The following is a 22,306-nucleotide window of genomic DNA, read 5'->3' as shown; positions in this document are numbered from 1 at the left end:
GGTAAAATTAATTTTAATAATATATTTATTGTATCCAAACCCCCAAAATATTATCATTTCAATATGTAATCAACATTTTAAAATTATTAATGAGATATTTTATTCATTTTAAAACTTTTTTGTATAGTGTATATTTTACACTTACAGCACATTTCAATATGGACCAGCACATTCCAAGTGCTCAACAGCCAACGTGGCAAACGGCTACCGTGCTGGTCAGCAGAGACGCTGTGCATTCCACCTGTGAGGGCAGAATCTGAAGGAAAGAGGGAAAAGCCAGCCTGGTGGTGAATCCAGAGATTTTCTGTGGCCTGGTATGATGCTTTCTTATTCCTTCTTACTACATAAGACACTTAGCTCTAAACCAAAATGAGGAAAGTATAGCACATTTTTAGTCTTTCCTGAAGGCATGCAAAGCCTAGGCCAAGCCCATGCGGTTCTGGGCTGGGGAGCAAAAAAGCTGTGCTCCCATTTGCTCCTTGCAGCTTTAAGTGAAATCAGGTTTAAATCAGAGTCAAAGCATGCTCTGCAGAGGGGAAGAGAAATTTCAAAGGAATGTGCTTGGGGGAGGGGAAAGAGGCCTTGGTGCCCGTGACTGGGGGTGAGGTGGGGAACGGGGTAAGGATGATTTACACACCTGAGCTTCAGAGACCCCTTTCCCCCCATCTTCACCCGCACCGCCAGCCTCTTTGGTCCGCCGTCAGGTGACAGCTACACTGACAGCAGAAGAGGAGGGTATGAGTCCTAAAGCAGAGGTGGGAGTGGAGCCAGAATTGGCCATAACCAAAGGACAGATCTAACTCTAGGGCATGCACCATGAGGAGGTTTTCTTATCTATCCTGGAAACACAGAGAGCTTTCACCGAACATGTTCATCAAAATTTTGCCAAAGCTTTGTGATATCAGGGCGTCACAGATGTAGTCAGAAGAAAAAGGCACGTCCTCCTACTTCTCACGAAACATGAAAGCACGAAATGAACAGCCCCTAATTGGTGGTTCTACTGAATCCTTAATTTAACTCCAGAGTTAAATGGCATAAGGTGTTCTAGTCCAATTTTAAGTGTGCATGTATTAGAGAGAAAAGTCAGAAAATACACACGAAAATGTTCTCATGAGAATATTCACATTTCGAGGGAGGAAGTAAAATAATACTATGTTAAAATCAGTCAATAACTCATAACTGGCAAAAACATTGTCCTCATCTTCTCCTAGACAGAAACAACCAAAAGAACATTAAGAGCTCCATTCAAGAACATAATCAACACCCGTGGTCAGTTAAGAACTTTTACAGGAGAAACATGCTGTAGTCTGTTTTCCTCGATATCCTCTGTTCAGCTCTTTGACCTGAACGGAATTTGCTGTGTGAATGGTGGGTGGAGAGCTCCACACTGATTCTTTTCCACACTGCCATCCAACAGGCAGGTGGAAAGCAGGCGATGTTGCGTCCAATGGCCCAAAGACAACATCTCCTGGAAATGAGCTGGTGCGAAACTGAAGCAATCACCTACTTTCAAACACCATGAGTTCCTTTAAAATTTGCATAAAAATTACATTGTAATGAAAATGTACTGGTAAAAGTATAATAACTTAAGTGGAGGTTCTATACCCAGGGAACTAAAAGATACAATAATGTCTCTAATTATGATATAATTATTAATAGTTTGATCTTTTTATCCTAAAATTAGTTTGCAATATATATGTTTTTAAAGATTAAACGTTAAGGGGGTCAGCCTGGTGGTATAGCAGTTAAGTTCGCACGCTCCACTTCAGCAGCCCAGGATTTGCGGTTCAGATCCTGGTCATGGACCTAGCTCTGCTCGTCAAGCCACGCTGTGGCGGCATCCCACATAAAATAGAGGAAGATTGGCACGGATGTTAGCTCAGTGACAATCTTCCTCACAAAAAAAAAGATTAAACATTAAGTATGGGCAATAAAATTTTTTTTTTGAGTAGTTGTTTTTTTAACCTTGTAATGGGCTGAATGTCTGTGTCCTCCGACCCCAAATTCGTATGTGGAGGTCCTAACAACTCCCAGTGTGATGGTATTTGGAGGTGTGGCCTTTGGGAGGTCATTAGATTTGATGAGATCATGAGGGTAGGGTCCTCATGATGGGATTTGTTCCTTTTAAGAAGAGGGAGAGAGGGGCCAGCCTGTGGCCAAGTGGTTAAGTTCGCGTACTGGGCTTCAGTGGCCCACGGTTTCACTGGTTCGAATCCTGGGCGTGGACATGGCACTGCTCATCAGACCACGCTGAGGTGGCATCCCACATGCTGCAATGAGAAGGACCTACAATTCGAATATACAACTATGTAGTGGGGGGCTTTGGGGAGAAAAAGCAATTAAAAAAAAAAAAAGAAGATTGGCAAAAGTTGTTAGCTCAGGTGCCAATCTTTAAAAAAAAAAGAAGAAGGAAGAGAGATTAGGGCTCTATCTCCACCACAGAGGCCCCAGCGAGAAGGCAGCTGTCTGCACGCCAGGAGGAGGGCCCTCCCCAGAACCTGACCATGTCGGTATCTTGATCTCCGACTTGCAGCCTTCAGCTGGGGAACTATGAGAAAATAAATTCCAGTGGTTTAAGCCATCTAGTCTGTGGCAATTTGTTACAGTAGCCCAAGCTGACAAATACAAACCTCAAATTCCAGTTTTCTCAATTTGAAGTGACACTTTGAAGACAAAAGAGATTAGAGTTAATGTTGAGAAAAGGTGATTTTACAAGTGATTGAACAGAAAATTGTGAAGCTGACTCTAATTTTCTTCTAATAGCTTTCTTGAAAATTTTGTCAAGAGAAAATATCCCTTTTCCTAAATAGCGGGGTCTGTAACAAGCTGACGTCCTACCAACAGCTCCAGGGACCTGCAAAGGCCTCCTATATTTGGACCACAGGAATTTTTTTTTTTATTGAGGTTATGATAGTTTACAACCTTGTGAAATTTCAATTATACATTATTATAGGTGCACATATTATAGGTGCACAACTTCACCCTTTGTGCCTACCCCCTGACCCCCTTTCCCCTGGTAACCACTAATCTGTTCTCTTTGTCCACGTGTTTGTTTATCCTCCACATATGAGTGGAGTCATAGAGAGATTGTCTTTCTCTGTCTGGCTTATTTCGCTTAACATAATACCCTCAAGGTCCATCCATGTTGTTGTGAATGGGACCATTTTATCCTTTTTTATGGCTGACTAGTATTCCAGTGTGTATATATATATATATATATATATATATATATATATATATATACCATATCCTCTTTATCCAACCATCAGTCGATGGGCACTTAGGTTGCTTCCACATCTTGGCTATTATGAATAATGCTGCCATGAAGACAGGGGTGCATGGGTCTCTTTGAATTGCTGATTTCAAGTTCTTTGGATAGATACCCAGTAGTGGGATGGCTGGATCATATGGTATTTCTATTTTTAATTTTTTGAGAAATCTCCATACTGTTTTTCATAGTGGCTGCACCAGTTTGCATTTCTACCAGCAGTGGATGAGGGTTCCTTTTTCTCCACAACCTCTCCAGCATTTGTTACTTTTTGTTTTGGTTATTTTAGCCATTCTAACGGGGGTAAGGTGATATCTTAGTGTAATTTTGATTTGCATTTCCCTGATGATCAGTGATGATGAGCATCTTTTCATGTGCCTATTGGCCATCCATATATCTTCTTTGGAGAAATGTCTGTTCATGTCCCCTGCCCATTTTTTGATTGCGTTGTTTGATTTTTTTGTTGTTGAGTTGTGTGAGTTCTTTATATACTATGGGATTAAGCCTTTGTTGGATATATGATTTGCAAATATTTTTTCCTAATTGGTGGGGTGCTTTTTGGTTCGATCCTGTTCTCCCTTGCCTTGAAGAAGCTCTTTAGTCTGATGAAGTCGCATCTGTTTATTCTTTCTACTGTTTCCCTTGTCTGAGAAGACATGGTATCTGAAAAGATCCTTTTGATACTGATGTCAAAGAGTGTACTGCCTATATTTTCTTCTAGAAGTCTTATGGTTTCAGGTCTTACCTTTAAGTCTTTGGTCCATTTTGAGTTTATTTTTGCAAATGGTGAAAAAGAATGGTCAATTTTCATTCTTTTATATGTGGCTGCCCAGTTTTCCCAACACCATTTGTTGAAGAGACTTTCTTTTCATTATTGTATGTTCTCAGCTCCTTCATTGAAGATTAGCTGTCCATAGATGTGTGGTTTTATTGCTGGGCTTTCAATTCTGTTCCATTGATCTGTGTGCCTATTTTTGTACCAGTACCATGCTGTTTTGATTACTGTAGCTTTGTAGTATGTTTTGAAGTCAGGGATTGTGATGCCTCCAGCTTTGTTCTTTTTCCTCAGGATTGCTTTAGGCATTCGGGGTCTTTTGCTGACTCATATGAATTTTAGCATTCTTTGTTCTATTCCTGTGAAGAATGTCATTGGGATTCTGATTGGGATTGCATTGAATCTGTAGATTGCTTTAGGTAGTATGGACATTTTAACAATGCTTATTCTTCCAATCCATGTGCATGGAATGTCTTTCCATCTCTTTATGTCATCATCAATTTCTTTCAGGAAGGTCTTGTAGTTTTCATTGTATAGGTCTTTCACTTCCTTGGTTAAATTTACCCCAAGGTATTTGATTCTTTTTGTTGCGATTGTGAATGGGATTGTGTTCTTGAATTCTTTTTCTGGTAGTTTGTCATTAGAGTATAGAAATGCTACTGATTTATGTATGTTAATTTTATACCCTGCAACTTTGCTGTAGCTGTTGATTATTTCTAATAGTTTTCCTATGGATTCTTTGGGTTTTTCTATATATAAGATCATGTCGTCTGCAAACAGTGAGAGTTTCACTTCTTCATTGCCTATCTGGATTCCTTTTATTTCTTTTTCTCGCCTAATTGCTCTGGCCAAAACCTCCAGGACCATGTTGAATAAGAGCGGAGAGAGTGGACACCCTTGTCTTGTTCCTGTTGTCAGAGGGATGGCTTTCAGTTTTTGCCTATTGAGTATGATGTTGGCTGTGGGTTTGTCATATATGGCCTTTATTATGTTGAGGTACTTTCCTTCTATACCCATATTATTGAGAGTTTTTATTATAAATGGATGTTGGATCTTGTCAAATGCTTTCTCTGTGTCTATTGAGATGATCACGTGGTTTTTGTTTCTCATTTTGTTAATGTGGTATATCGCATTGACTGACTTGCAGATGTTAAACTATCCCTGTGTTCCTGGTATAAATCCCACTTCATCATGGTGTATGATCTTTTTAATGTATTGCTGTATTCAGTTTGCCCAAATTTTGTTGAGGATTTTTGCATCTATGTTCATCAGTGATATTGGCCCGTAGTTCTCCTTCTTTGTGTTGTCCTTGTCTGGTTTTGGGATCAGGGTGATGTTGGGCTCATAGAATGTGTTAGGAAGTGCTCCTTCTTCCTCAATTTTATGGAATAGTTTGAGAAGGATAGGTATTAAATCTTCTTTGAATGTTTGGTAGAATTCTCCAGAGAAGCCATCTGGTCCTGGACTTTTATCTTTTGGGAGGTTTCTGATTACTGTTTCAATCTCTTTACTTATGATTAGTCTATTTGGGTTCTCTATTTCTTCCTGATTCAGTTTTAGGAGGTTGTAAGAGTCTAAGAATTTATCCATTTCTTCTAGGTTGTCCAATTTGTTGGCATACAGTTTTTCATAGTATTGTCTTATGATCTTTGTATTTCTGTGGTATCCATTGTGATTTCTCCTCTTTCATTTCTGATTTTATTTATTTGAGTCTTCCCTCTTTTTTTTCTTAGTGAGCCTGGCTAAGGGTTTGTCAGTTTTGTTTATTTCTCAAAGAACCAGCTCTTTGTTTCACTGACCCTTTCTACTGTCTTTTTTGTTTCGATTTCATTTATTTCTGCTCTAATTTTTATTTCCCTCCTTCCACTGACTTTGGGCTTTGTTTGTTCTTCTTTTTCTAATTCTGTTAGGTGTAGTTTGAGATTGCCTATTTGAGATTTTTCTTGTTTATTGAGGTGAGCTTGTGTTGTGATGAATTTCCCTCTTACGACCACTTTTGCTGCATCCCAAATGAGCTGGTATGGTGTGTTTTCATTTTCATTTGTCTCCAGATTATATCTGATTTCTCCTTTAATTTCTTCAATGATCCATTTGTCCTTCAGTAGCATGTTGTTTAATCTCCACATCTTTGCCCCTTTCCCAGCTTTATTCTTGTAATTTATTTCCAGTTTCATAGCATACGGTCAGAAAAGATGCTTGATATTATTTCAATACTCTTAAATTTGTTGAGGCTTGCTTTGTTTCCCAACATATGGTCTATCCTTGAGAATGTTCCATGAGCACTTGAGAAGAATGTGTAACCTGCTGTTTTTGGATGGAGTGTTCTATATATATCTGTAAAGTCCATCTGGTCTAGTTTTTCATTTAATTCTACAATTTCCTTGTTGATTTTCTGTCTGGATGATCTATCCATTGGTGTTAGTGGGGTGTTGAGGTCCCCTACTATTATCGTATTGTTGTTGATATCTCCTTTTAGTTTCATTAATAGCTCCTTTATGTACTTTGGTGCTCCTGTGTTGGGTGCATATATATTTATAAGTGTTACGTCTTCTTGATGGAGTGTCCCTTTTATCATTATAAGCTGCCCCTCTTTATCTCTCTTTACCTGTTTTGCCTTGAAGTCTACTTTGTCTGATATAAGTATGGCAACACTTGCTTTCTTGTGTTCACTATTCTTGTGTTCACACTTGGAGTATCATCTTCCATCCCTTCACTCTGAGTCTGTGTTTGTCTTTGGGACTGAGGTGTGTTTCCTGGAGGCAGCATATTGTTGGGTCTTCTTCTTTAATCCATCCTGCCACTCTGTGTCTTTTGATTGGAGAATTCAGCCCATTTACATTTAGAGTGATTACTGAAATGTGGGGGCCTAATGCTGCCATTTTATTGCTCATTTTCCAGTTCTCCTGCATTTCCTTTGTTTCTTGTCCCGTGAATTTCGGACTACCAATTCAGTTAGGTAGCTTTCTATGTTGGTGTTCTTCTTATTTGTAATTTGTGTCTCTGTTCTAATTATTTATTTAGTGGTTACCATGTGGTTTGTATAAAACATCTCATAGATGAGACAGTCCATTTTCTGATGGCCTCTTCTTTCCCTAGACTAAGTTGGTTCTATCCCTGTCCTCTTCCCCTTCTAGGTTGTTACTGTCACGTCTTTTTTTCTTCTTGTGTTGTGAGTTAGTGGTTAAAATGACAAGATTATATTTATTCTTGGTGTTTCCCTTCCCTTTATCTTTAACGTTATACTTAAGCATTTGCTAACCTGTTCTGATGGAGAGCTGCAATGTTCTGATTTTGTCTTTCTACTTATCTCCTTTGTTCAGATTTTGCAACCCCTTTTCTTTCTTTCTTTCTTTTTTTTTTCAGGTATGAGGGCCTTCCTGAGCATTTCTTGTAGGGGGGGAATCTTGTGGCAATGAACTCACAGGAATGTTTTTTGATGCTGAAATTTCAATCCTCAATTTTAAATATCTCTCTATTGCATCTACTGCTACACCTCACCTGTTAGAGGTACTAAATGAAATAATTCCATAATGTTATACATATTCTTGCCCTTTGCAGAGAGACACGCTTGGCGCACTTAATGCCCATGAACATCTGACTCTAGCTAAAGATTCTCCACAGATGCTCAGCGGTTCTAGATTTGAATTAACAATGCTATAAGAAGCAGAATTCCCCATTTTCCACTTTTACTGTCTAAAATAAAGGGAAAATTCAATAATATACACAAATGGTCCTCCAAATCAACACAGCTGCCTAAATTGAACTGTTGGCTGACAGGGAATGCCATTATCTCACGGCTTCAAAAGTTTAACCAAAAGCATTCTCATGAAAACATAAGGTGTAGAAAGGATGCTTTAAGGCAGTGGCTTCCAAACGTTTTTGACTGTAACACAGAACAAGAAACATATTTAACATTGACATCCCAGTACACACACACTGAAACAAAAGTCTCCTTAAACAATACTTAGCCTATGACGTGCTCTGATTTTTTTTTATTCTATTCTATTCTCTCCAGGACTTACTGAGTTAATTGCAAGATCTAATCAGGTGTTGTGACCTGTAGTTTGAAAAACACTGATTTAGGAGCATTATTATAAGAAGGAACAGGTTGTAGGAAGCTAAATGCATAAAAAGATGAGGATACACTATACTTTTAAAAGATACAAAATAAAATAATGACTGCAAAAAAATGCTACAATGTTGGATATGTTAGCTCAGGTTTTCTGAGAAGCAGATGCCAAGATGGGATTAGACATATAAGAGATGTATTGGAGAAAACAACTGTGACAGGAAATGAGGAGAGACTGGAGAAGGCAAGAAGAGCTGTCACACTGGGATGCAGGTCTGACTCCGGTGAAGGAAAGAGGAAAGGCGGGACAGATGGGGTAGGAAGAGTCTCAGACTGCAGTGTAGCACTAGGAAAGTTTTGACCAGGCCAAAGGGAAGTCCTCAAGCAAAAGGCATCCACCAGAGGAGTCCCATGTTTAGTAGAAATGGGCCTACTTTAGCATCCCTACTGCACTCAGACATTGGCTGGAGACAGTCCCCCAGAAGTGTGGCCTCTGTGCATGCCTGGTGGTAGATGGAGAGCGCAGCAACTGGTCAATTATGCCCCCCATCGTAGCAGAACTGAGTGGCACGTTTTCGTGGCTGCCATGCTGGAAGATAGTGCTAAACTTGTCAACTCCATAAAAGAGCTGCACACAGCAGCAAAATCTCTGAAGAGCAGAATTGATGTAAAATAAAGAACGAATGTTGCTGGAGATGCATTAAGAGGGCGTTCCCAAATCATGGGAAATCACACAAAGTGAATCAGAGACGGTGGACGTGGGAAGTGGATCAAGTGTGTCTACCACCATGGACAAGAAGGGTGAAGGGAAGAGAAATGGCCAACAAGGCCAAAATATAACCAAAAAACAAATAAAATGAGGCTGAACTGAAAATATATCAATATAAATATCAATAAACATCAAGTCCCATTTGAGAGAAACCTCATATACATTTTTGTTTTTAAACTTTACAGACCAACGTAGGTCCTTACAAACAGCCAAGGAGAAATGAGAGAATATATGCCTGCCCCTTAGACCCTGGAGAAGCTTGGAGAAAATCTACTCCAACTAAAGAAGGAAGTTATTAACCCAATACTGTCTCTGTCCAACCTGACTTTTTTTTTTCGTAGGTAGCAGAAAAAGGATTCAAGACTCAGAAAAACTGAAAACATTTTTGACTACATGCAATAGTTGTAGAATTCACGATGTGGAAGGGTAGAAATCCAAGCTCACACGAAAGACATCAAAAGGCAGATAAAGTAAAAGGTTTCGTAAGGGATAGGGTAAGGATAAAAAATAAAGTAAAAGAAACTGGAAAAATAGGATGAGAAAGCAAAGTATAAATACAGAATTCATTAAGGTTTTTAGGTTCTCAGATTGTAACAAAGAAATGGGGACAAATCAAAGAGCCTCAAGTGAGAACTAGAAAACAGTAAATATCATTTTCTATACCTCAAAAGATCCAATGACTTTTTGATAATGCAAGGCATTTTAAAAATCACACATACTCCCTTCACTTTAACAAATTACCGGTTTTTCCATTTATTTTCTTGTCCATAGTCATACCTGTTCTTGGGCCGGCCCGGTGGCACAGTGGTCAAATGCACACATTCCGCTTCAGCGGCCCGGGGTTTGCCGGCTGGGATCCCGGGTGCAGACATGGCACCACCTGGCAAGCCATGCTGTGGCAGGCATCCCACATATAAAAAGTAGAGGAAGGTGGGCACGGATGTTAGCTCAGGGCCAGTCTCCCTCAGCAAAAAGAGGAGGATTGGCAGCAGATGTTAGCTCAGGGCTAAATGTCCTCAAAAAAAAAAAAAAAAAAGCTTAAAGAAAAAAAAAGTAATACCTGTTCTTGAATAAGACTTTTAAAATTTAAACATAATGTGTCATATTTAAACATGCATCCTCTTTGGCCCAGGAATTCTACTGTAAGGAATTTAGGACAAACTAGACAAGTACATAAAATACAGGTATAAGAAAGTTCATAGTGTATTCATAATATTTAAAAAGGAAACATCTCAACTGTTCATCAATAAGTAAAATACTTTTGGAATACCAGAAGCCTTTAAAGAGGATGTTGTGGAGCTATATTTACTGTAGACAATTAGTAGTAATAACAATAAAAATGAAATAATAATAGCTAACATACACTGAGCGCATACTACATGCCAGGGAGGGTTCTAAGTGTTTTAGGTGTATTGTATGATTTAATTTTCAAAATCAGCCTATAAAGTAGGTATATTATTATATATATCTTATAGATGGAATGTTATAGAAGAATAAAATTCTATCTATGTAAAATTGTGTGTGAGTGTGTATACAGAGATTTCTGGAAAGATAATGAAGAAAATGTTGACAAGTTATTTTGGTGATGGTATTTCACAGATTTACCTTTGCCTTTTTCTGTATTGTTTAATTTTTTCCATGACTACGGATCAATTTTATAAACAGAAAAAACAAAACTATATTTGAACATATAGGGGAACACTGAATTGTTTTCCTGACATGATAGTTCACTGTTTAAACAAAGGGTCAACATAATAAATAAATAGCATGTGCTATTCTCTTTTAAAACAGAAAAAGGTAAGGTTGACTTCAGTCACTTCTTTAATGGAATTAGTTACAAGAAATGCTACTACCTATGGCTAATTAAAAAATTAAAAATATGGCTCTAGGAAAAAAATTAAATCTAAAAACCACATTTATGGATGATATGATTATATAACTAGAAAATTCAAAGAAATAAACTCTAATTTTATATAGGTAAGAAATGTGTTTAACATATGTGTCACAGGTTATAACATAAATTGATAAAGCCAAATGCATTCTTATATATTTTTATCATCAAAAATATATTACCAAACATGAACCAACAGGGGAACTGATAATCAGTCAATTATAATAAATCCAAAATATCCATAATTTAAGAACCATTCCATTCTTGCAAAGAATCTGGTAGATCTATGTGTACGGATATTCAAAGATATCCAAAATTGGTAGGGGAAAAAACCACGTTTCAGAATGACACATACCGCCTTATCGTACTACACATATTAACAATAACAAGGAAAGTGCAACTGTATGACTGGATAGGAAGCCAGAAGGACACAGACCACATCAGAAGCAACAGTACTTCTGGGAGGGGAGTGAGAGGACGAGGGGGAGGGCGTCCGAGACTTTCATCTTTAACTCTGTCTACCAACTAACTATAAACCAACTAAATACAGGACTATTGTTTGAACTTTTTACCCTCGTGATATGCTCATGAAGAATTTGTCTAATTAAAAATAAATAAATAGGGGCCGCCCCGTGGTGGAGTGGTCAAGTTTGCACGCTCTGCTTCAGCCGTCCAGGGTTTCGCTGGTTTGAATCCTGGGCGCGGACATGGCACCGCTCATCAGGCCATGCTGAGGCGGCATCCCACATGCCACAACTAGAAGAACCCACAACTAAAAATACACAACTCTGTATTGGGGGGGCTTTGGGGAGAAAAAGGAAAAATAAAATCTTTAAAAATAATAATAATAAATAAACCAAAACTCCACATAGGTATAAAAAATTAAATACGTGAGTGCTTATCTAACTTAGGACCACATAAACTTCTTCAAAGATTATTATGTAAAACTTTAATGGACAAAATAAAGAACGACACAAATAAATAGAGAATACACCTTACAGCTTTTTGAGAGGATTCAGCATAGTAAAGACGCCACTACTTCCTAAGCTAATGTACAGATTTTAATATAATATACAGGGAAAGGTTCTCGGCAGATATGACTAATAGTGAAATTTACCTCAAACAGGTAAGCTCGCCAAATGCAAGGTCTCTGAAGGTAAGAGGAGTGAGGTCCTGGTTTCAGCTGTTGAAGCTCCTCCATCGCAGCCCTGCTCACTGCCTGCGCTCCACAGAGAGTCTCCCTGGGGTTCACCCTGGGTGGGGGGGGGGAGCGGTGGGCGCCGTCTCTGTCTAAACCTCCATCGTGCCTGTGCCCAGTCACCTGACGACTCCACTAGACTTTAGCTCCTGGAGGGCGGAGAGTGCTTTCTCTGCACGCAGCACTCAGCACAACTACCAAGAGCAGGCATGCAATCATGTGTTGAATAAAGCAAAGCAAAATACTAACCATATAGTTCTGTGTTTAAAACCAAAAAACTGATCAATAAAACTCAATAAGAATTCCCCAAAGGGTTAAAATAGTAGAAAAATTCAACACTAATAAGCAAGAAATGTTACAGTAGAAAAAAAATCACCAGTAAATATTATTGGAAAGCTGGATATTAGCAAAGAAAAAATTTCTTAGATTCACTGCTCATCAGATCTGATAAACAAATTTCAAATGGATCAAAGACTTTAACATTTTTTAAACGATCCTCTTTTTTTTTTGTGAGGAAGATTGGCCCTGAGCTAACATCTGTTGCCAACCTTCCTCTTCTTTTTGCTTGAGGAAGATGTTCCCTGAGCCAACATCCATGCCAATCCTCCTCTACCCTGTATATGGGACACCCCATGAGCGGGGTGCAGGTCTGTGCCTGGGATTCGAACCAGCAAACCTGGGGCTGACAAAGCTGAGTGTGCAAAGTAAACCACTACACCACAGGACCGGCCCGTTTTAAAGCCTATTTTTAAAAACTAAGAAAGAAAGGCAAAGCGTTTAACCCAGGAGTGAACAGACTGAACCCAGGAATTAGCTTGTATGACCATCAAATAGCATCAGAAACAAGGTGGAAATGTTCAAATAAATAAAACACTTTCATAATGTGTAAAAACATAAATAGCAAAAGGAAAGCAACAAAGTAGAAAAACAAACGGCCAATGCCTGCTATATGAAACCTAAATTATGTATACAAATTCCAAGTTCCCACTTGATAAATGGTTAAAACTAAATGAGGACCAGGCAAATTATTTTACACAGAAAAACAGCACAGACTCCACAGTCCCGAATGATATGCAAAGTCAAATAAAATATCTTTAAGTTTTTTATATGCCTTTAAGTGATCAAAAATATTAAGGCACCGGCCCCGTGGCTGAGTGGTACGGTGGCCCAGGGTTTCTCTGGGACGTTTCTCTGAGCGGACATGGCACCGCTCATCAGGCCATGTTGAGGCGGCATCCCACATACTACAACTAGAAGGACTCACAACTAAAATATACAACTACATGCTGGTGGGGGGGGGGGGTGGGGAGAAAAAGCAGAAAGAAAAAAAAAAGAAGACTGGCAACAGTTGTTAGCTCAGGTGCCAATCTTTTTAAAACAAAAAAAAATTAAAGTTGGGGCTGACCTAGTGACATAGCAGCTAAGTCCGTGCATTCCTCTTTGGCAGCCCAGGTTCGCAGTTTCAGATCCTGGGCGTGCACCTAGCACTGCTCCTCAAGCCACGCTGTGGGGCAGCATCCCACACAAAGTGAAGGAAGATTGGCATAGATGTTAGTTCAGCGACAATCTTCCTCAAGAAAAAGAGGAGGATTGACAACAGATGTTAGCTCAGGGCCAATCTTCCTCACATACACACACAAAGAATTAAACTAATAAAACTAGGTATGCTTATTGCTGATGGTAATATGAAATATTTTAACCCTTTTGGAGAACAATTTGGCAATATGTAACAAGAGCTATAAAACTGTTCATGCGTTCTAGGTAGTACACTGGGTAATAAGCCATAAGGAAATAGCCCAAATGAACACAGTAATTTATATAAAGATATTCAATGCAGAAATATTATAAGGGGGAAAAACTGAAACCACACAAAAGGAATGGTTAATCAAACTGGTATATTACACAACAGGATAACTGTAGTTGCTATTCAAAGTGGAAGGTGAAACTATGTAAGCAGAATAATAGAAGAAGATACATAGAAAACGTACAACATAAAAAAGCACATACAATATCTGTGCTTTGAAAATGTAGGGAAGGTGGAGAAAGAGAAGTCACGTATTGGGTTCTTTTCCTCTAAAGTTAAAAACAAAAGTGCTGGCCCTGACCACCGTGTGGATCTTGAGCCTGTTGTGAAACTCAGAGAAGGAGATTTTGGGTTAAAGATCGGAGCTTTCACTACTGTGATCCCAAACTTTCCTGTGATGAGACAATTTTAAATTTTAATTCCAGGAGTGTATAAACTGTCATCCTAAGGTAAAAATGATCTTCCCACAAATGAAGTCATTTTATAACCCCTACCTTACAAGCCTGTACCCACAACTGTTGTTGCCAACAAAACAGGCAGAGAAAGGAGAGGGGACACACCCAACATGCCCGTCAACACCAGCTCATCACCAGGCCTCCCGCCCTAGGCAGCCGAGCGGCCCTTGCCTGGCAGCAGGAAGCCTTCCTGGCTGAGAGCAAGGTTCCACTGAGCTGCCGTCTCCTGAGAGGAAAGTTCCAACCCAGGCAGCGGAGGGTTGGTGAAGTATCAGCTGAGATTCCGGATTTCCCCATCCTCCCTGTCTCTCTCAAACGAGACATCCTATGTGTTTGGGACAGAGTCTCACCCAAGCCCAGTTATTCTGTACAATAAAAAAGGAAACTTTCTCACAGGCCCCCAGAGCCACATTTAAGGGTCTCAGGAGGTGGCTGTACAAAGAGAAGATCTGGTGAAACGGGGGCGCGCTTACCTCCCACAGCACATGTGGTGCTTGTCCGGCATGCCCAGGCCCAGGACGAGGACGCAGTACTTCTCCGCCAAGTATTTCTGTGCTGCCTCCAACTTCCTTAGAACCAATTCCATCTCTTTTTTCTCCACAAGGCCCCTGAAAAGAAAAACGAGAATTTGGAGTAATTTGGGCAAATGCCTCTATTAATTAGCAAAAAGTCAGAAGTATAAACTATTTTGAAAGAAATATGAGTCAACATATCTCACTTATCTTTTCATTATTTTATTCAAGCTGTGGCAGAGGGAGGTCCTCACAGGCCTTTGATGCTTATCATTGTAATCAGCATCTTTTTTATAGATTCTTTACAGTTTATGCTACGTATCCTTAATTTTATACACAGGCAGTCCTAATTTATACAGAACACCTTGACTAACAAATTCCCTACCCTGGTTTCTGAGGCAGCTTTCAGCCCCCTTTCCTGCTATTTTGCTAAAACAGCCATGGAGACTCTTTCCCCCCTCAGCTCCCTGGGCTCCTGACGTTCCTACTAAGTTTGGGGGCTCGGTGTCTGCCTCAGCTCTGTGTTTGCTAAGGAGGCATCTGTGGACTACGACTCTGGGAACTTTGGCATCAATTATAACAACTTTGCTTCCCTGTGAAAACACAGCCCCAGTTCCAACTGAATTGCAAATGAACTTTCTGAAAGAAAATCTGTTCGTAGGCTACAGCATGTCTGAAGGCTAATTTTAGAAGTTTTTGCAGCGAACACGGCAGGAAACAATATTGCTGACAAGGCATTCCAATGATTGCTATTGAAAAGTGAAGTGTCACTAGGTTTTTTCTGCCTTTTAATTTTCAGAAAGATTTAAACCAAATGAAATACACTCTAAACAACAGGGACAAACTACTGCCCCTTCGGATGTTAACCACTGGACTGGCCACATGAGCATTTGCTGTGGGGGAAGGGAGTGGGTTTAGGATAATATAGATACCTCCAAGCACAAAATGTCATCACATGATGACAAGGCCTGTGAGTCACTGGGATAAAATGAGTTTCCGGAATAGATAAAGTGGGTTCTAATTTAAATACCCAAATTTCATGTAACCCAACACCCTCCCACACACACACCCCAGTGGCCATCACTGTGCCTGCCTCCCTGTTTCTTTGAGTGGCCCCGACCCTCACCCTTCACCCCTACTTTGCCAGAGCTGCCAGTACCAATGCTCTTCTTTTGCTGTAGAAAACAAACCAAACCAAACAACAACAATCAAGAAATGCCTTGAAACTTTTCAGCCAATGGTTCTCAAGTCATAACACATGTAAGAATTGCCTGGGGTACTTGCTAAAAGTGCAGATTCCCAATGCCACTCTCTCTCCAGGATGCCGGGTCAGTAGCTCTGGGTAGAGACTGGCATTTAAAGCAAGCCCAGGTATAATCTTTTGGAAAAAAAATTGATAATAATTTCAAGTGTCATACAATTGGTCATAAACTTTGACCCAATCATCTCTCCTGGAAATTTATTCTTTTAAAAAAATTATTCAAAATTAGGGAAGAAATCTAATGCATGAAGATATTCAATGCAATTCTGGTTTGTCTATTTCTCTGTCAGAAAAACAGAAACCTCCCAAAATATATAAAATAGAGGGATAAAAGGAGCAGTAATACAGCCAGATACTGTTTAAGGACTCGACATTTATTAACCTAACCCATGAGTCCCTGTGGGATTTAAGCCAGGCACCAAAGTCTGTACCCTTAACCACTACACTATACTGCCTCTTAATAGGTAAGTCAGTAAGTCGACAACATACACTGGCTTGATGGAAAGTTACGCCACCATTTAAAACTGTTATTATGAAGATTGTAAGAACCTGAAAAATACTTATGATATGATGTTTAAAACTACATGCATAATTGTGCCTTTGTTCAGCAGCTATACATCCTATTTACAAATGGATAAACTCTGGACAAGAGAGCACAGGTGATTGGCAGGGGGTGTGGGCACACTGCACGGAGGTTTAGGTACAGGCTTTGGACTTCTGGACAGACCTGGGTTCTAATCTCAGCTCCACCACTAACTAAGCATGTAATCTCCAACCAGCTATTTAACCTCTCTGAGCAGTAGCTTCCTCATCTGTGAAATGGGGTAGGGCTTCTTTTTTCTGGAATTAGGGCTTTTAGTCATCTAAAACCATCAAAGTGTATCTCTGATAAACTTCTACAACCCTTCTGCTCTCCTCTCACAGGCTGTAGGCTTTCCTCGCAAGTGCCAACCACCAAGCTGAGATAATATGCATTATGTCATCTAATCTGGATGATAACTCTGTAAAGGAGATCCTATTATTATCTCTGGTATACCTCACTAGTTCAACTAAAATCAATTTTTTTCTTAAAGTTATGTATGTCCAGATATCTCAACACAATCTATATTTATTTCTATTATAATAGTTAAACTAACTGACTACTGAAAGCCTGAAAATGAAAAGTTATTATAATTTTTTTAGAATCACACCACAGGACCAATAACGTTAAGGCTTGGATTTTTCTTTGTCATACTATAAGCAATTCCTTCAAAGAAAGTCTACCTTAGACCACTGTGTTCTAGGAAGTTTTAGCACATTTTTAAAACAACTAAGAAATCTTTCTTACTTAGAAGCACCTGGGGTGGTACCTGGGATTGAGCAGGGGTGAGGCAGGGTCTAGAGGACTTCCCTGGGCCCCTACTGAACCAGGATCCCTGGCTCAGAGAAAGCAATTCAATTTTTCCTTTTCAAACTCTGAACCCACTCCCTATAAAGTGGCTCATCGTTTTCTGAATCTGTTTGTAATTGTCACCCTTGTTTCCATATTAGACTTAAAACCCCATCTGTATTTCAGGGGGAAAAAAAGAAACCTTTTTCCTCTGTTATCTATTCCTGTAAATTAAGAAATGAAATAAATGTCTCTGATAGATTAGCAATAACCCTCAGAATCAGAAGACATCATAGAAAATATAACCTAACGTGCCACCAAAGTCGAATAAGTTTCTTTTGGGGGATAGTAAGACAACTCTAATCTTTTGAGCCCACAGCTGGCTGGAGCCCTTTTGCTTGCTACATAGAAACACTTCATGATCTCTGGCTGCTCTGCTGTGAAATGCAGCCCCGAAATAACACGGATGTTGCATATTATGATGGCTTTATGGAGCAGGAGGATTTGAATTATTTATTTGGTTCTTTACAAAACTGCTGTCCAAATACATTTATCTCTCTATAAAATGTTTCTCAAGCTGCTTGGTTGTACACAAGGATTTTGCATTTTGAAAACATGCGACAGCAACAAATTGCTGACTCTACCCGCATTCCTAACAGCTAAATCACTGGGTTGGTTCCGCATGTACTGGGCAGGGCAGCTGGGGCACTTGGAAAGTTCCATCTAGGGCTTGCAAAAGGTCACCCAGCCTGAGAGGCATTGTTCTGTTCTGGACTCTCAGTTCTCAGATTCTTGCCCTGTGTAACTCTGAGCCACCTCTGCCTACAGCAGTTACATTGTTCATTTGTCGCCCACAAGATCTTATTTTCTTCTGTGATATGGAATATCATTTTGATCATATTTGTTAATTTTTTAAATTCTTAGGTTTTTTATTAGATGCTTACAAATGCTTTGGCAAGAGCTTTGTAAGTATAAAAATCATAGAAACAATATCTATATCTGCACTGTCCAATATGGTAGCCATGAGCTACACGTGGCTATTGAGCACTTACTGTGGCTAGTCTGAATTGAGTTATACTGTAAGTGTAAAATAGACACCGAATTTCAAAGACTTACTACCAAAAAAAGTAAACCATTTCATCAATAACTTCCTATTATTGACTACATGTTGCAATGAGAATATTTTTGAGTCATTGGGTTAAATAAAATATATTATTAAAATTAATTTCATCTGTATCTTTTTACATTTTTAAAATATGGCTACTGTAAAATTTTAAATTACATATGTGGCTCTCATTTTATTTCTATTAGAAAGCCAGCACTATTTATTTTCACTATCTATATTATTTGGAATATTTTGTTACCAAAATACCCATCTGAATTATTCAGTGAGCTTTAAAAACTGGTGGACTCCTCCCACATAAAATGTTTTAGTATACTCCAAAGATTTAAAATTTTCCATCATTTCTTTACTCTAGACAAAAGTTAGTTTTAATACTGGCAGTGATAAAACTTTAAAGTGCACTACAAAATCCTACTTACACCATATAGCTTTTGGGTTTCTTTTCCAGTGAGTTTTTTTCCAAGTAATGAGATAAATAGTACAATAATGCCATGAGGAAATTGTCAAGATTCTTATTCCTATGGGGAGATTTTTTAAAAAGGAAATTAATGCTAACATATTTCAAACATAAACCTTCTCATAAAAAATATACAGGCACACAACATAAGAATAAGTAGAAATACATGTTATCACACGACTAGTTTAACATTTAAAATTCTATCTACTATCCTCTTGAAGATGTAAGAAATCTGATTTTTGTAAACAAAACTTTTGGCGAGGTCACATACTAAATTATAGTTTTGCTTAAGAATTAGTTTCCACTTTTACAAAGTTTTTATTGTACAAGCAATATGTGTCCATCATTTAACAAAATGTACACAAATGCAGCAAGTAAAAGTTCTCTCCTCTCATTTCTTTGTCACTATCCTACTCCCGAGTGGTAGCCACTGTGAAGAGTTTGGCATGAATCCTTTCTAAACTTTCTAAGGCATAGACAAGTATATATAATGTCCTCCCCCACCAACACACGTATATAAGCATGGATATATGCCTTAAATTACTTTTGGTAACAAATGGGATAATGCTGTATACACAAGTCTTTGCAACTTGCTTTTGTCACATCCCTGTGTAGCATGGACCTCTCCCCATGACAGTATGTATAGATTTTCCTCATTCTTTTAAACAGCTGAATAAGTATTCTATATTTCACAATTTAGTCCTCTATTGATAGATATTTAAGTCTTCTAAAACTATTATAGCCATTGTGCCATAATTATCCTTATAGCCATATCTTTGAGTAACTTGCTAGAAGTGAAATTGCTGGGATGCAGTATATATGCATATTAAATTGCATAAGAATTGCTCTCCCAAAAGACTGCACTGATTTACAAGCCTATCTAATTTGTTTTAAAACTAGAAGCCGTTGTTTTCTTTCTAAATATTCTTACAAGATTTTTGCTGCTTTCTTTTTAGCCCCAAATGGAAATTCTTTCTTTGGCATGCTTTCCTCAACTATACCGTGAGAGCAGGATGAAGGTGAGCATTGCAGATTTTTTTCATGATATTAACAACTACCTGTCCTAGGCTGGGTTCTCCCAGAAACAGACCCGGAGACAAAGACTTGAGAGTAAGCAGTTTGCTTGGGAAGTGATCTCAGGAAACATCAGCAGGGGAGCGGGGAAGTGAGACAGCAAAGGGAAGGAAGTCAACAAAGAGGGTGGTAACAAGTTTGTTATCACTGTCGACAAATGTCTTTCAGGCTGGGGGACTCTGGGAGACATCACAGAGACTTCTCAGAGTTATCCCGACAGATGGAAGCTGGGATATTTATCTATCAGCTCCCCCTTCGGCACAGCCCTGACTGAAGGCTGCTTTTGGGTGCTGACTCCCTGGTGCTCCTAGCTTGCTCTGTAGTCAGGCTGAGAGTGCTCCTGCCATGGAATGAAGATTCAGGCGGAGAAGGTGTTCGCCATAAGCAGGCTTCACTGAATTCGGAGGGATGTGGCAGGGCTGCCAGTAGCCACAGGTACCCAGCTCTCACTGAGCACTCACAAGTGCAGGAGCCCTGTGAGGCACCCTCCCCGCACAGCCATATGAAGTCACCATTAGGAGGCACCAATTTTATATCTGAGGAAACTGAGGCTTAGAAAGGTCAGAGGCTCACCTAGAGTCACACACCTAGTGCGTGTTGGGGCTGCCACACGTGACTAGTGGAGAAGACTGATCTCCCATAAATCGGTATATCTTTAATAGTCTATAAACACAGTGCAGTCTTTGTGGGACTCTGACAACCTGCTCTCCACACTCCTTGCCCTGGGATTTTATTTGGGGCTTCTGTGACTTCTGGCTTCCTCTCTTTGGTCTCAGTCTTTGAGACTGAGTCCTGAGAGGATGGCTTGCCTAGAGCCAGTCCCATGCCCTTTCTCCAAAAGTCAGATTTGTCATCATTTCTCAGAAGGAATTCCTTCAAAATAAAGGATAAATGTTCTAAAGTGTCTCACAAGCATTCCATACCTCATAAACGTTGTAAAAGAACAGATCCTCTGCATCTCAGTATCTTGTAGCAAAAGCAAAGCAACAACTGAAAGGAGAGAAGATGGACAATTGAAAGAGGGACAGAGAGCTGCCTCAGAGGTTTGCACCACATCCCAGACGTAAGGAAGAGGAAACACTTACTCACATTTAGCATCATGCAGTGTAACGTTGCCTTGCTGACCTCGTTTCTCTAAGGCTTTAGGTGATTTATCGTCTCTTGAAGCAAGCCTTTTATCTGTCAACCTGTTTTCGAATATGACAGTCTCTGGTAGTTCTTTGAAAGGTTTTAATTGTATTTACTCTATCTTGAGGTGTATGAAGCTTTTACTATAACCTAATGAGAGTCTGAGTGTCATGCATGTGTTTCTTTAATGTAGGATCATTTTGGAATTCATTTTATTAAACATTATATTTAGTGTGCTAGGGTAGGAGGAATACAGACTGCCTGACATAAAATGTAAATACCACCCATCCAAAATAGATCATTTAAATCAACTACTTATGCTGTATGTACCATTTTCAGATTTTAAAAAAAGTATAAAAAGCTGAAAATTTGCTAATAGCCAAATTATTAGAGGGATACATTTGTCGGGATTATTGTAACTCCCACCACAATTGTGAAATAGTGCATGTTCTTTCCTTGATAGGTATTTGCATTTCAACCTAGGATGACAGGATGGTATTTTCTCAGAATTTGTAAAGGCTTAGGCCATTCTGCTGAGAGGAGCTATGAGCAGCACCTCCCTGCTGGGAAGGTAAGCTACCTGTCTGAAGCTGGACCATCAATTTCAGCAAAGTGAACTGTTTTGCCTCTTCCTCTTTCCCTGAGATCTACTGCAGATGAAAAACTGTAAGAGAAATAAGAAAATTCGGAACTTAACCCTTTCCCAGAGGAAAACTAATCATACTATGACTACAGCTCATGGAATCTTAGGATAAGCATATACTACGAGTGGAGCTTGAAGCGAATTTGAGGTACAGTGGTACTCAACTCACACATTTACAGATAAAACAATCATCTAGAAAAAAGATTAACATTTCAGACTTTATATTCAGCCTCTATGTATCAGTAGCCTGCAGAATACTACCACAGACAAAACAGTTCCAGCTGGTAAGGTTGCAGTAACTTCACAAGAAACAGAAAGCTCATGATCGGTTTGGAAGGATTTTTTTATTTACTGATTTTTTGATTACTTTTAAGCACCATCTCATTCGATCCTTACAGCAACTCTATGAGGAAAATATTACCATTATTGCAATTTTTGCATATGAGAAAAGTCAAAGCTTATAAAGAGATTAAGTAACTTGACCAAGATACTTAGCAAGTGCCAAAGCCA

At 39.2% G+C, this 22,306-nt stretch overlaps 1 protein-coding gene across 1 annotated transcript in view; it reads right to left on the bottom strand.

Annotated features, from left to right (window-relative positions):
* The window catches only part of LOC124231039 (protein phosphatase 1 regulatory subunit 36-like), a 39,222-nt gene that overhangs the window by 4,374 nt on the left and 12,542 nt on the right, over positions 1-22,306 (bottom strand). The window contains exons 3-7 of the mRNA XM_046647680.1: positions 21,734-21,817; positions 21,115-21,212; positions 20,949-21,015; positions 18,914-19,012; positions 14,703-14,837 (exon numbers count right to left, since the gene is read on the bottom strand). Coding sequence (XP_046503636.1) covers positions 14,703-14,837; positions 18,914-19,012; positions 20,949-21,015; positions 21,115-21,212; positions 21,734-21,817 — 483 coding nt within the window. The remainder of the gene's footprint in view (positions 1-14,702; positions 14,838-18,913; positions 19,013-20,948; positions 21,016-21,114; positions 21,213-21,733; positions 21,818-22,306) is intronic.

The sequence above is a fragment of the Equus quagga genome, chromosome 20, assembly GCF_021613505.1.
Source record: "Equus quagga isolate Etosha38 chromosome 20, UCLA_HA_Equagga_1.0, whole genome shotgun sequence".
Taxonomy (NCBI): domain Eukaryota; kingdom Metazoa; phylum Chordata; class Mammalia; order Perissodactyla; family Equidae; genus Equus; species Equus quagga.
This window is presented reverse-complemented; position numbering and strand designations above follow the sequence as displayed.